The 14,585-nt window shown below is 38.1% G+C and overlaps 1 protein-coding gene across 1 annotated transcript in view; it reads left to right on the top strand.

Annotated features, from left to right (window-relative positions):
- The first annotated feature begins 7,577 nt into the window (after window positions 1-7,577).
- PCNX1 (pecanex homolog 1 (Drosophila)) overlaps window positions 7,578-14,585 on the top strand; it is an 82,714-nt gene continuing 75,706 nt past the window's right edge. The window contains 2 exon segments of the mRNA XM_017741779.1: window positions 7,578-7,812; window positions 13,804-13,909. Coding sequence (XP_017597268.1) covers window positions 7,619-7,812; window positions 13,804-13,909 — 300 coding nt within the window. The 5' untranslated portion in view covers window positions 7,578-7,618.

Below are 14,585 nucleotides of genomic sequence, written 5' to 3'. Positions count from 1 at the left end.
CACCGACCCCTTACTGGCAATCTGTGGGTGGGCGCTATCGGGGCGCGGCAGGGCTATAGGCGCTGGCACTTTGCCTTCGTTTTTCTGTTTTCTTTCTTTTGAAATTGAAAATATCTCTGTCAGTTTCCGCTGCCGATATACGGACGGTTTAGTAAAAAGCAGTTTCTATAGAAGCTGTCTGTTTTATCCAGTGTTTTTGACTGGCAGCATTATCACTTTCTGAGTTTTGAGTGTGGTGGAGGGATGTGGTTCCATAACCTGGAAGTTTTATTTGGATGTGGTGTGGTGTGCTCGCTGGCAGTGTATCTGGATTGTATTATCGACAAGAAGTTAGTCTGGCTTTTTTGTTAATGTCCAGATTTCAGTGTACTCGGTTTGTGAGATTTCCTGTCCTATATATCTTTGTAACTGACACTTCAATCAAAGCTGTTAAAATACTAACCTTTAAACCTAGAAACTTTCTTGGCGTTTGGACTTGGGAACAAATAGAGAAGGGATGTGATCGGTTAGAAGAAAAGGGGGCGGTTTCCTGTTGGCCAGTAGTTTTTTTCCCTGTGTAAGCTGTGTTTAACTTATGAAATGCTAATAGTTTTCTTTGGGTTTTTCAATAGAAAAGTGTGATGATAATAGTGTGCTTTGACCAGTTTTGTGTATATGAGGTAGAACATCATTTGCAAGACTGCCAGATGCTGTGACAACCTTAAGTAGAAGCTGCCTTATGAAAATTTAGTTAGTGAATGAAATGTTGGAGATAAAATGGTATGCAAGTGCAGTTGCAGAAATTGAGAGCTCTGAGGTCAGGCATTTGCTCTGTTTAAAAGCAATTTGTAAGTTTGCAGTATGAGACACTTCATACTAAGAAATAGCTAATGTGGAAAAGGAGGTTACAGCTCTGTATGGTTTTTAATTCATATTACAGTGTCTTGGAAAAGGCAACTCTAAGGCTTTTTGTTTGAAAACTTCTAGGCTACTGGCAGGGAAACTAAAGGCTGAGACAAATTACTTTTAAAACTGAAGTTAAGTGAGAACAGCTAGATAAAACTTTTAACTAAGCAGATACTTTGTATGAGAACTGTGAATCTGTATGTATTTAAAGTTCTGCAGAATATGGGCAGAAGAGGTACCTTTTGGTTTTGAATATAGCTTTACAATTTTTTTTTTTATAATAGCACTGCTCTTCTGTTTCGACAGAACAGTCTATTTAATTAATACTGCCTTGCTGAGAAGGCTCACCATGAACATCTACATCCTGCATGCACAGGAGACTTTTGAAGGGGGCTGATCTATATCGCACATAGGTCTTTTGACAAATGGTAAATCTGGGCCAGCATTTGAGTCTCCTGCTGCTCCTAAAGCAGTAGGTAAGCTTCAGTTACCCGTACAATGGGGTAAACTTCAGTGTTGCTTAAACGCTTTTTCCTGTGCAAAGGGAAAAGACAGACAACAGCAAACTGCTTTGGGTTTTGTTGAGGTCAGAGAAATTCTCTTGCTTCCTAGCTCTGGATAAGTTAAAGATGCAACAAGTGCCAACTTCCCTGAGAATAAGTAGGGAGATTAGTCACAAGTTAAAGGAGATTGAATCATATTTGGCTGTTCTCCCTCTTTCCACCCTCTGCAGTTTAAGTGTTGTCTAGACATAAACTAAACAGGCAGAACTGTGTTGGTCATCTTAGCTCTTTAGCATCTCTTAAGTTCTTTTTCAGAATAAAAAGCAGTAAGTGTTGCATTGCTGTAGGACATGCATAAATAAGCAGAACTTGCTTAAAAAGTCTTAGGTAACTGTAATCTGAATTCTGAGCATGGCTCACTGATGTGTAGGAGGGAGTTTCTAAGCTAGCTTCAAGTGACTTGTTGCTGGCAGACAACCCTGTGTGTTTAAAAAATCAAGGTATATAGAAAGACTTAGACTGCTGACAGGTGTTATATTACTTATAAAACTTCCCCATTTAAAGATTTATGAGATCATAGCATTGCTTTTATGCATTGGATCATCAATAACTGTGGTTATTTCTAAGTTCTTTTGTAGCAAGAAATACAAAAGAATCCCCTAAGAACTTTGCTTGTAGCTGGCTCTCAAGGCTGAATGCATTTAATAGAAAGCTAATCACTTTTTTTTCCAAATGTTATTTAACCCCCAACAGGAATAGAACACTTTAGGATATGGGAATTTAGATGCACTTACTGCTTAAAGACTTGGTTTAGTGCAACCAACGTTGCTAATCTTTTTTCTGTGCATTTGTTTTGTTGATCTGGTATTTTCAGAATGGAATCTGGTAATGGTTGTGGTCAGCAAGTAATGCCATAAATCTGTGTGTTCCATTGTGTGTGTATGCCAGTGCTGTTAGAGTTGATGGATTTAATGTGTGGTACAAACTTACTGAAAAAATTAGCAGTAGTCAGTAAGCAACCTTTCTTCCTTGGTACTGCATCTGCCTTCTGAGCTTAAGCACGTGCAAGTGAGGGTTTTACCCTGTGTGAAGATGACGGATGTATACATAAATGTATCTGTTTTACCAGTCTGGATACTTTTACTTTTTCTCGTGTATTTATATACTTAAACTGAGCTTGTTGGAAGCGTGGCAAAAATAAAAGTGTAGATAATGAAGGAACTGGGGTCTAGAGTAAGAAATGCTGGTATAGGGAAGCTGCTTGAGTCTGTTCTTGGATTTGTGGCTTGGCAGTATGCATATAAAAATTTTGATTTCTAGGCTAGTTAAATGTATCCTGTTTGTATTCAGTAACAGACTCAACTGTGCTTGTTGATGTGCCTGTCTGTTGTAAGAGCTGATCCCTGCTTTTACTCTAAAGCAAAATTGGAACTGGGAGAAGAAAATGTGCTTTCTATATGGTGAAGCTGTCCAGTCACTTTGTAAAATCTAGTGGTAGAGTTGAAAAAAATACCCTGAATGCAGAGGCTAATGTTATGCATCAGTGTTGCAGGGGGGAGGGGAAAGAGGAGGCTGCCAAAGCACTTCCCCTAGTCGGAATGCTGTTTCAGCCCCACCACGTGCGCATGAGGGGGTGAAGTCTTGGCTCTGGCACTTGTGGAATTTTGCCAGTGACTGAAGAGGAGCCAGGGCTGTACCTTGCTTGGGGTGATGGGCTCATATGTACCTACAGAACTTGTCTGTCAAAGTCAAGCTCGTTTAGACAACAGTTCACTTAATTTCCTGACTTGTGTACATAGTTATAGAAGTAGGTCATATAAATGTAGCTTCACGTGGAGGTTTATCCAGCTGAAGTTCCTGAAATATGTCCTGTTTCTTAAAATAAGATTTTAAATAATTGAAATTCAGTTTGTGATCGTAATGCCTGGTATGCCATATTGTTCTAAGACACTTCTAGTTTCTTGGCTACTCAAGTTTCGGTTGTATGGTTTGAGGTTTCAGTCAAAACCTACATGACTTGTAACTGAACTCTGTTCCAGATAACAGCAGTTCTTAAGGGCTCTGATTGTCCATAAACAAGAATTGGGGACAAAATTGTATCTGTTGTTTCCTGATCTTTCCTCTTTTCCAGTAAAACTGTTTCTATAAAATACTGGGCTCAAAATGCTTGTACTCTTAAGTCTTTTTACAAGATGGCTGTTACTTCTTAATGTTTAGTTGATATCACCTTTATGTATGGATTTGCAATCTGATTTGATTTTGAAAACTTTGCTATGACTGTTTTCAACAGGTAACAGCTATGCATATTTTTTTTTTCTGAAAATAATCTGGAATTTTCATTGCATCTGTAGGGCCTAGCTAAAGATAGGTAATTTATTAGATTAGGTAGGATCCATATAGTGTTAGTTTCTTCATAAGGATGTTGTACAGCCTCTGATCAATGAAGTTTCCTCTGGTTCCAGGCACATATGTGCTGGAAACATTCAGTTTAGATGCAGTGACCTTTTGAGGTTAGGAATTATTTTAATGCTGTAACTAGTGGTGGGAGCTTTCTTTTTCTATTTTGACTATTAGAATCTAGAAGTGCTTAAACCTTTTTCTACCTACTTTTTTAGAAGAGGTGTGTTGTGATAGAAGGTGAGCTGACTTAACCACCAGGAGGTGTCAGAAGAGGTAGTCTTCCTTAACTGTGCATTCGTGTTCCTGCATCTTACCTTTGTCCATATGTATATCTTGGATTTGGTAAGTTGACTTGAAAGCTTTAAATTTGGAACGTAACTCTTGTGGCAAAGGTGGTAGAAAATCAGTGTCCTTCTCTCTGCCCCCCATATTTGAGTGTACTACTCTAGCTTCCCTTTAAAGAAATAGTTTCAGGTAGGAGTTTATCTAATAGTTGGGTTTGTTCAGTCATTAGATAACTGAAGTTTTCAACAGAACATAATTAAAAACAGTTTTTATATGGTTCTGGGTAGCTCTTTATATTGTACAAGAGCTTCAGTTGTGATGACTGCTGTGGAGTATGTTTTCTTTCGGTGCTAATGCAAGTGATTAGAAATGTGCAGTAAAAAGGGCTGTTCTCTGAAATGTTGTTGCAGCTGTAGACTTGTGGCCAGCTGGTATCTACTAACAAGTGCTAACCTGAGGGTTTTAGTATGCTGTGCTCAATAAAAACGCTTTAGTATTTGAAATTATTTTGATTGTATTGAGATGTAATATAGTGGGAAATTTGCATGACTTAGATTTGTATTCCAGTTTTGAAGGTGGTATCACACAGGATGCTGGTGAGAAATCTGTCTCTCCTCAAATGTGGTAAAATGCTAAGCATGGTTTAAAATGGTAATCTTGCTTTTAGCTTGCTTTGTTTTGTGCGGGAGAAGACCCCAAATGGATGTTGAGTGCTTCTAAGTTTGGCTAAGAAAAACAGAGAAGGTGCAAGTGATTTAGCTTAGGCTGCAGTAAGTTTCCTCTTCAGGCTGTACCGCAGACAAATTGCTGGTACCATGGGTGGCAGTGCTGTGCCCACAGCATGATACTTGATGTCAAGTATGTTCATATGGCAGACTAAGCTAGGTAGAATGCCATCTCCTTCCCAGAGTATGTGCCCTATTCTGAGATGAGCAGCTACTACAAATATGAAGAAGGAAAAGTAGTCAGTTAGCTTAGCTTATTTTTTTATTTTTCTGCAATTCTGTGAAAACAGAATGTGAGGAAAAATCTTGAATTCCTTGTTAGGTTTGCTGCAAGTTACATGAGGTGTTTTGCCTTTTTTCTTGCACTTTTTCTTAAAGCTTTCCTTTGAAAAGCTGGATGTGTAGATTTTGGAAGATAAACTGGATATACTGTGACCTTCCCGCTGACAGAGGAGAGGGGAGAAAGAGCTCTCTAGACAGGAAAGTACAGGCATGTCTTTTATGGAGCAATTCTAGCTTTTGTTACCTAGTGTTAGTCTGACTCTTCTGGTAATGGCTTCTGAATGCTAGGTGTTGTAAAGGAGAGGAAAGTTGAAGCTGTGTGAGATGGGGTAGCAGACTGCCTAGCAGGTACAAGCAACTCATGTGTTTTGTCAAAGTTAACGGGCTGGCCCTTGTCTGCAGGGAACCAACTCTGAAGTTTTTGGAAGTAGAAACACCTCATTTATTGAGGAAACCATTCTAGCATGGCTTCATGAGTTGTAGGGATGCTATGTGATTGTGGATCCTGTTTGCTTATTGATGCTGGTTTTAAGTAGCTTGGTTTCCTCTTTCTCCTCCTTAGCTGGTGCTTGGTGAGTGAATATCTGTTCATCATGATGTTGTCCAGCTCAGCATGTGAAATGAAACTTAGAAAACTTCAGCTTAGTTTGCCTGGCCTACTTCAAATGTTATATTCAGTGTTGACTTAACTTTTTTTGGAGGGAAAGGTACGTGTTGATGATGGTTGTCAGACTTGACTTGTTTTGGATGATACCATGCTGGGTTACAAAGAGTTGTCGTGGTGATCAAAGTTCCAGGGACATCTTGAAGAGTCAGAAGGGGAAAATGAGTAGAGAAAAAGAAAAGGAGGCTTCTCTATTCAGCACATATGATCAGGCTGAGTAATTTAAAATTGATTGGCTGACAACTATGGTTAGGTTATGCTACTTAAAATCCTTCTAAGATTCAGGGAAATAATTTCAGGTAGGAGGTTGCGTTACATTGCGTAATGTTGCGCTATGTTGTCAGCAAGTCAATTTTAAATGACTCAAAATGTTTCTATGTGCTGGTTAAAGGCATTACTGTCTTATACTTTGATCGTTTTGTGGTTTTGACTCTGCAAGATGTTCCTGGGACTTTATCAATGATGACTTTTCTCTTCCCATGGCCTCTCTAGGGAGGTATGGAAATGAGCTGGAATTGTCTTTCAGCCATGAGGTCTAAAAAGACAGTTCATTTGTTCTACTCATTTACTATTAATGTTCAAGCTGGATATCAGCTGTTTAATTCTGATTGTCATATGTCTGTATGTGTTTTTATATTTTGGAAGTATATCCCAAACTACACTGTGAGCAGGGTAACGGATAGTGGTGCAGTGAAATACTTCAGAACCTAAACTTTTGTTGCTTTTGTAAGGGAAATGGTCTATTTGTGGATGAATACTGAGACTTAATAGCTCATTTTGTTTAGTCACTGCCTAGGGAAATGGCAAAATTTAAAAACATGAATAAAACATGTTTTAGAAGGATGAAAGTGTTGAAGTGAAATCTGGAGTTTAACCAGTACTTTGAACACTTCTCCTAAATAGCTGTTAGGCTGGACTTCATCGATACCTATTGCTGAAGTGATTGATCTGTAAAAGCCTTACTTACCTCTGCAAAAGTTGCATGACAACTCTTAACTCTGACTGGAATTTCAAATGTTGAATTCAGGACTGAGGGGTTTTTTTTATGTGGCTTCTGGTTGCCTTTCATACAGATGAAAATTTTTCTTCAAAACATGTGTTGGCTACCTTTCCATGGGCATACAATGATCTAGCACAAATCTTTGCTGCCTCTGGTCTTGCAGGTTATTGTGTTCTGGTATGCAGTGTGTGTGTGTCACACATGTAAGCAACCTCTTTATGTATGCAAGTAAGAAAGTTTGGCCTTTGTGACTGATCAGTATCTTGTCATGCAGCAGTAGCTGTTGGAAGCTGACAAGCAGAGTCAAAACACCAGTGTTTGGTATCTAAGCAGGTTTTTTCCCATCCAACCATGCTGTCAAACTTGCATCAAGTTTTTCCAAAACGGAGTTGGTGCTGTGCACTAGACCTGAAATAAGATCTCATCCCATCCCATGCTTGCTTGGTTTAATCTTGCCTTTTTTTTTTTTTTTTTTTTTTTTTTTTTTTTTTCTTCTCTCATAACAGTTAATCAAAAATATTGGGTGTCACACATGGCTAGCTCTAAGTTTCCTGGTCTAGGTCTTGCATTGCAAAAGCATGGAAGAAGAGAATAAGAGTTGAGCTTGGTTCTCAGGCTTCAGTGAGACAAATCTATTGAGCATGGTGCTGTGGTGATTTGGTATGTTTGGTAGTCCAGCTGTTTCTTTTTTCTGTGTTGCTAGACTTTTAATGTTTTTCACACAAAGACCGACTGTAGGTGGTGTAACTTTCAGAATGATCGTATTTTCTCCATGAAACAAACTGTTAAAATCTAGATAGTGTTCTTACAGATATTTGACCTTGTATTCATTAACTTTTTCTTACTCTTTTTTTGGAAGGCTCTTCCTTCTTCCATGATGATAGTAGCTGTCTACTGCCCCGTGATTGCAGCTCTCTTTATCGTTTTGAAGATGGTGAATTACCGTTTGCACAGGGCACTGGATGAGGGAGAAATTGTGGAGAGGAATGCCAGTGAGCATATGGACAGAGGTGCAAAAACAGAACAAAGCAATGTTTCAGCCAAGAGGAAAGACAGCAGTGGGCCCAGGTAAGTTGTCTGCTGATGTTTGCATACTGCTTCAAATGACTAACAGTCCTGTCTTCATCTGTGTAACTGGAGTGGTGATTGAGATTAAACACTGAGGAATACAGATACAGACCTGTAGTTCTGAAAGATGGTTTTAAGTCTGGTCTTGAAAAGCAGACTTATTCATGTATTAGGTTTGAAATGATGGTTTCACAATAATTTCCTAGTTCCTCTCCCGAAGGAGCTCAAGAACAATATTGAACATGCTGGAAGCACTGAAACAATAGCATGAAAAATGTGAGCTGATTAGGTCACTAAAATACTTAATGAACATAATTAGTACAAGTAATCTTATTTCAGTAGTAGATGTAGTATTAAAAATCTAGCTTCAAAGTCCTCATACTATATGCTAATCCTTTTATCACTAGGAGGAGTGTCTGATGTGGTTTCAATTTTAGTGTTGCAAAAACAGGAGTCAGATACAATGCTTGACTCCAGTCAGTCTTTCTTTAGGAGAACATTTTCCTGTGAATTTGGAAATTCTGGAATTGCTCTGCTCAGTAATGAAGTTAATGATTCTGAAGTACTGTCAATAGGAGGTGATTCCTTTCCAGAGACCTCTGCTGTAGCCAGCATAAAAAAACACCAGAGGTTTTCCTCCTCTGACCAGACTGTTTGGAGAAAGTAGAGCAAAAGATGACTCATCAGCAAGGCCAGCTTAACCAGTTTGATCAGACTGTGGATGTTTTACAAGCTCTATTATCAAAGCCTCTGCTTGCCTTTAGATAATTAGGGCCATCTTAAAAGTTAAACTGTATGAAGTAAATCAACCTTGAATTGTTAGCTTTTAAAGATGACCTTTCTTTTGTCTCTGAGTTTCCGGTACTAGTAGTCCTGAGTAGTTTTCAAAATGAGGTGATTTGTATGCTATCCTGACTCTTAAAAGGCTGTGTGTCTTACTAAGGAAATGTAGTTGAAAGAAGCCTCTTGAGTCTGTTTATTGGGATGCTTTTAAAGAAAGGAAGTGTTAAACTGCTGCTCGTTAAAATGCTAAGCCTAGAAGTGAAAGGACTTTCCTGTGTATATATGGGGTAGCTTCTCATGAGATGGGTCCTAGATTCTTCTCTGTCTTCTCTCAGCTCAGGTATTGTTGGCAAAAACGGTGTCTTAGATTCCTCTAAAGCTGATATACAGTAACTTCTTGTATCAATCTTTTATAAACCTGCCCCTTTTTCCATGATGTGTTTGGCAACTGAAGCTGCTTATTTTAATTGTGACTCCGTTTAGCTTACCCTATACCTTACTAAAACTGTACTGAGGTATTTTGGCATTCTGTTTCCCTAATTGTATCTTAATGCTTACTCTGCTTAATAAAATTCATGGAAATAAACTAGTGGTCTGTTCTTTCTCATGCAACCTTGGTAATGCATGTTTTAGGTGTGACCTTTAGATGTTTTGTCTCTGAGTGGTTTTTGGTGGCTTTTTTTTTTGTTTGTTTGTTTTTTTGGTTTTTTGCCATGTAGCTTTTGCTTCCAAAACAGTGGCCCAAACTTGGCAAGGGAATTTCTACTAGTGTTGTGAATTACTTCTGGATGTTTCAGTTCTGTTTTGTCTAGGGAGCAGTTGACATGGGACAAGATACTACATTATAGGCATTGTGAGCTCAGAAGTAGAGGTTAGTTTGATGCTGTGTGTCCTGCTTGCCAACTAAAGTTTCATTAACTTTTATATGATCCTTGTTCCCACTTTCAGGTCTCTTAACTAGAACTGGGAACAAGGTCAATGCAGAAATTACGGAGTTACTTTTTGGTAAGTGGGATGTACAGTATATACTAATCTTTGCCTGGAAGCTTACAAGAACTCTGGGATAACATTCAAACCAGTAGATGGGATGTAGAATGAGTGTTTAATTTTGAGCTGTAACTTTATTAGTAAGTTAAATTGGAACACTAATAAAAACCCAAACCTGTGTGGGAAGAGAATGTGTAGGTAGGGTTTTCTTCTTTTTGAATTCTGCTCCTCTAATATAAGGTGGATATAGGGGAGATTTGAGCAGAGATGCTATCTGAAATATTTGCATAATCATAATATTAGTTTTGATAGCTTAGGCTACAGCATGTGATACTGAATACAGATGTATGTAGTATAGTTTGCAAAGCCATCCTAGAGTTTTTACCCTGCCCATTATATACTCATGGAGATCACTTTAGATACAAATCTTAGTTTATTTGTAGGGTTAAGTAGAAGTAATGTTGAGGGTTCTGTTTAGCTTTTAAGAATTGTTTTTCCTTTTTTCTGAAGATGTTTATCCTCAAAGTGGTGCTTTCAGGTATCTTAAATTATGTGCTGTCACTTGTAGGCTTGCTTGAGCTGCTCATTTATCTTCAGTCAACACTGGTTTGTGGATGGGGGTTTTTAATGTTTCCGTGAAACTTCAATATGTTTAAGCAAAGAACAACTTACTGTTCCTTTAGGGATGCCTTGTTTATTTTTTTGCTGTCCTCTTTCTAAAGCTGAAATTCTCTAGTTAATTTTTTCTCTTTTGAAAGAAGCTAGTCTTAATTTAGAGATAGGAATGTGAGTTGCTGTTTTCATACTTCATGTAGTTGGTATAGTAATGTTTCTGTGAGGTTTCATGAGAGCAAGTAGAGCAGATATAGGCTGCTGGTCTCGTAGAAATTTAGAAGAAGCAATGCAAGCACGATCTTTGTTGGGTATCAGTGGACCCACATAAATAATTTAAAACCCTTAAGTCAATCCTTCTTTTGGATGTATGAATATGGCTTCTTGTCAGTGACTGCTATGGTTCAAAGTATCATAAAGCGTTCATCTGGTGACGTTGCTGTTTCTGATCTCCATCAGCATGGGGGAACTGTAATAATGATGCTACATAAATTTCAAATGTATTTCTATCAAGTAAAGCTAGTAGCTGGAGAATGTTGCATCTTTTGAAATATTTACAGTCTACTTAAATATGAGCAAGAGAAATAAAATTTTAAAAAGGTGATCTCTAAAACTCTTGCCCTGCTTTTGCTTTTTATTCTCCTTGCAGTTTTCTGTGGCTGGCAGACCTGTTCTTGAGTTTGGAGTTGGTTTGTATTTTTGACTATAATTAGTGACTCAAGCTGGAAAGAAAATTTGTCTTAATACTTGAAGTTGTTGTGAACTAGCATTTGCTAGATGCAGTGGCTCTTCTGTATTATGAGAGCAGCCTCCTGACTTGTTACCCTGCTATTTTGATTGGAAATTAAGGACAGATGATGATTTTCAAAGGAAAATAATAAAACCTTTCCTCTGCTTTGTCCAGAAATCAAAATAACTTATTCCAGTTACCTCTTGAAGTTCTGGTCTGAATGTCAGATTTGAGTAGTCAATCAGCCTAAGTCAGATTTTAAACTTCTGAATTCATGTAGACTTATGGCCTCTTCAGACTTTTGGTTAGTCTCTGACATGCTAATGTAATATACCTGCTGGTAGTAATTTTAGTTGAAAGAGTTACTAATAATTAGAAAGAATAGTTTTAGTTTGCTTTATGTCATCTTTGAACGCCTCTTTCACAGCAATCTCCACTGCTGGATATAATGTTTTCAGTCTTCTTGATTTGTGTAGTAACTTCACTGCAGTTACTTTGTTTGCAAATTGAAAAGTGTTAACACTTGCTTTAGGGAATGAAGACAGCCAGCTGTAAGAAACAAATTGTGGATTTTCATATCAGAAAGGCCTGGCCACAGCACTAGCATCAAGTAGCTTCTAAAGAACTCTGAATGTTGCTAAAGTCCAGATACTTAAGCATACAGTGGTCAATCCTAGAAATCTGTATTTCCTGTTTGTTCCTGCAGACTTTGTTGGTGCTTGTTACTAGCTTTTGTTCATCTATTGGTTTGTGTGTGCTATCACAGAATACAGAAGCTGTGAGTATAGTGGCAGTGATGGATTGTGTTGTTATTCATGCTGATATCTGATGATTCAGTTTTAGACAAAATTGCCTCCTTCTTCTACCCTGGCTAACTACCCAGTTCTATGCATGAAAGCATATTTGCAATGACTTATTTTTCTACTTCATAGGATGTACTTTAATCACATGCAGTGTTTCTCAATGAATTATTCAAACAGGAAAGGAAACCCATCTTTTTGTGAAAGGCATTCTTTGTTATATCTTCAGTTTTCATTGTAATGTATGCTGAACTTAAACATTGTGAGATTTTTTCACTTTAGTCTTTAATTTCATGCTATGTCCTTCTGTATTCTTAAAATGCTTACAGAAGCAATATTTTGGCTGAAGCTGGGACTGTATCTTTTAAAATTCATTTTCCTTACCTGCTGTAGAATAATTGATAATACCAGGTCAGAGAGGGCTCTCCATTGCCAAGAGGGTGCCTGTCTGTTTGCTGAGCTGTAACAAAATGGTGGCTTTTCACTACTTTTATTTTTTTTAATTTGCTGGAGTTGGATCATAGTTGTTCTGTGATCTAATGGCTGGTTGTCTTTTAAGTTAACTTATTTTTACTGAAGCAATATAGAATATATTCCTAACTTCAAAGTGTCCTCTTTTTGGTCACCTCTTTGATGTAGGAAGAATCATGTGCTGCTTATATTACCTAGAGTGATTCCCAAGGTTGTGCCCTTACACCTCTCCAAGATGAGAACATCTTGAAGTGTCATACTGCAGAATGAATCATGTGTCAGGTTCTTTAGTGTACAGACAGTTTGTTTACAATGCCCTCAATTGATGTCCATATATTACAAAAATTATTAGAATAACAGAAGATGCGGAGGTGGAAGAGACCCATCAGGATCATTGATTCCAACTCCTGGCCCTGTGCAGGCCACCCTATTCAGTGTTGGTCTTATTGCATGAGACTTTCCTATAAGACTAGTTGTCAATTAAGTAATCCCTGCAGTGCTTCTGTCCATTTCTGTCCCTTTCTTCAGGGGGATTTTGTCTTTAGTGTCTTTGGTCCAGCTGGAGGAGCGTTGTGCATGCGTACTTTGTTCAGGAAAATGCTGGACTTTGCTTGTTGGGAGGCAGTTGTTTATGCTTGGCAAGAAGCAGAGAGGGTCAGTGTCAAATTACTCTGCAGTTACTTCTGTTTAGAAGTCTTCTGGATCAAGGTGCTTGAAGACAGCTGTAATGGGATAAGAAGAAGAGTGCCTCAACTGCTTCCTCTTTGCAATTAACAATCAGTGCTAGGTTTGATCCTTGTGTTCTAGTCCTCAGCTTATTTCAGATCCTGTTCTCCTAATGGATGGATCCAACTTGCCCTTGTTTCATAAAATATCTGCCTTTGACAAGCTGAATTCTGTTGAATTTGATGGTGTTGCTCTAGGAAATAATTTCAAACCAATAGTTATTAATCCAGAAAGGGTGAAATCACTAGGATGTAATGGTATATATGTTGTACCTCAAAGTATTTCTTGGTAGGAACTGTAAAGTACCTGAAGGAAAGTTATTTTTGGGTAGGAAAATGTGGTTTGCATCCCTGGGAGAGATACCATGGCCCTATATGTCTCTGCCTGTCCAAAAACTTTTACATGTGGCTTTCTTCATTAGCCATCCTTGCTTTTGCTCCTAGATTCAGTCTAAGGAAAAAAACAGGAGTCTTTTCCATGCTCTGAGTTCTGTGTAGTACATTTTTCTATTGGTGAATTTCTGGGTGTTATAGTTGCACAGATGATCCAAAAGTTACATGTGTACATGTACAGACAGGGAAAATTTAATATGTCAGCATTTTGGAATGTCTTATAGCACCTAGGTCTTCACAGTTTGTGTTGGCTGGTGACAATGGACTTAAGGTGGCAGCTTCTGTGACAGTGTATAGCGTGCTCCAGCTCAGACTGAGCTTCATGTGTCAAACAGGCAGTGTTCATCCAAGATACTGGAATATATTTGAGCCCCTGATTTTTGAGAAGGGAAAACTTGTTTTGAATCTGCAGTCAACATAGACAGACTTTTGTTTAACTGGTGGGATAATGTGTTTTGTGTTTTTTTTTTTTTTTTAATGTTTCTCTCAGTGACCCTGGTGGAGGGATTGAGATGTCAGAGTTCATACGAGAAGCAACTCCCCCTGTTGGCTGTAGTTCACGCAATTCTTATGCTGGGATAGATCCAAACAACCAGGTGAGAATTAAAGCTACTGCAGTTGTTGCTTTAGTATTGCTGGCTTTGCAATCTGTAGATAACCTCTTCCTATTATTTTACAGGGGGTTTTTTTGTAATTTGTATTAGATTAAACAATTTATCTTTCTGTATGTAACTGCTTTATTAGTAAGGCATTGCATTCTCCCAGCAGCATAGCTCTCTCATCCCGTCGTGTACTTAAATTAGTAATGGCTGGATTTTGTAAGGGAGCCTACTGTCCCATCAGAAAGTGTTCACTTTTGTTCAACTAGCTTTCTTCTGATTTAATAAATCAAAATGGCTCAGAGCATGGTGAGCTAAATACTAAGAACCCACTGTAGTGGGATTCCCTTGTCCCTCTGGGTATTGGTGAGCCATTAGATAGCTCAAGCTGTATCTTCATCCTTATGTTCTAACTTTTTCTTCCTCCCTTACTTTTGTTTGTTCTGCCATTTAAAGCTTAATTGGTAAATTTAAGTGCTGTATTTGAGGAGGCTTCTGTTGTCTTAGAAAGTATCCACTGCTGATTATCTCCTGCAATTGTAAATAGCTTTTTGAAAGTTATTATTCCTGGTAGTTCAAATTTTGCAGTTGAAACAGTTAGTTTGCTTAAGTATAAAGAAAGATAAACTGCTAGAAATGGAAAGACTAAAACTGCTTATTTTTTGGATGTCCT

The sequence above is a fragment of the Corvus brachyrhynchos genome, unplaced genomic scaffold (genome assembly GCF_000691975.1).
Source record: "Corvus brachyrhynchos isolate BGI_N302 unplaced genomic scaffold, ASM69197v1 scaffold115, whole genome shotgun sequence".
Lineage (NCBI taxonomy): Eukaryota > Metazoa > Chordata > Aves > Passeriformes > Corvidae > Corvus > Corvus brachyrhynchos.
Note: the sequence above shows the minus strand (reverse complement) of the source record. Positions and strands in the feature narration are given on the sequence as shown.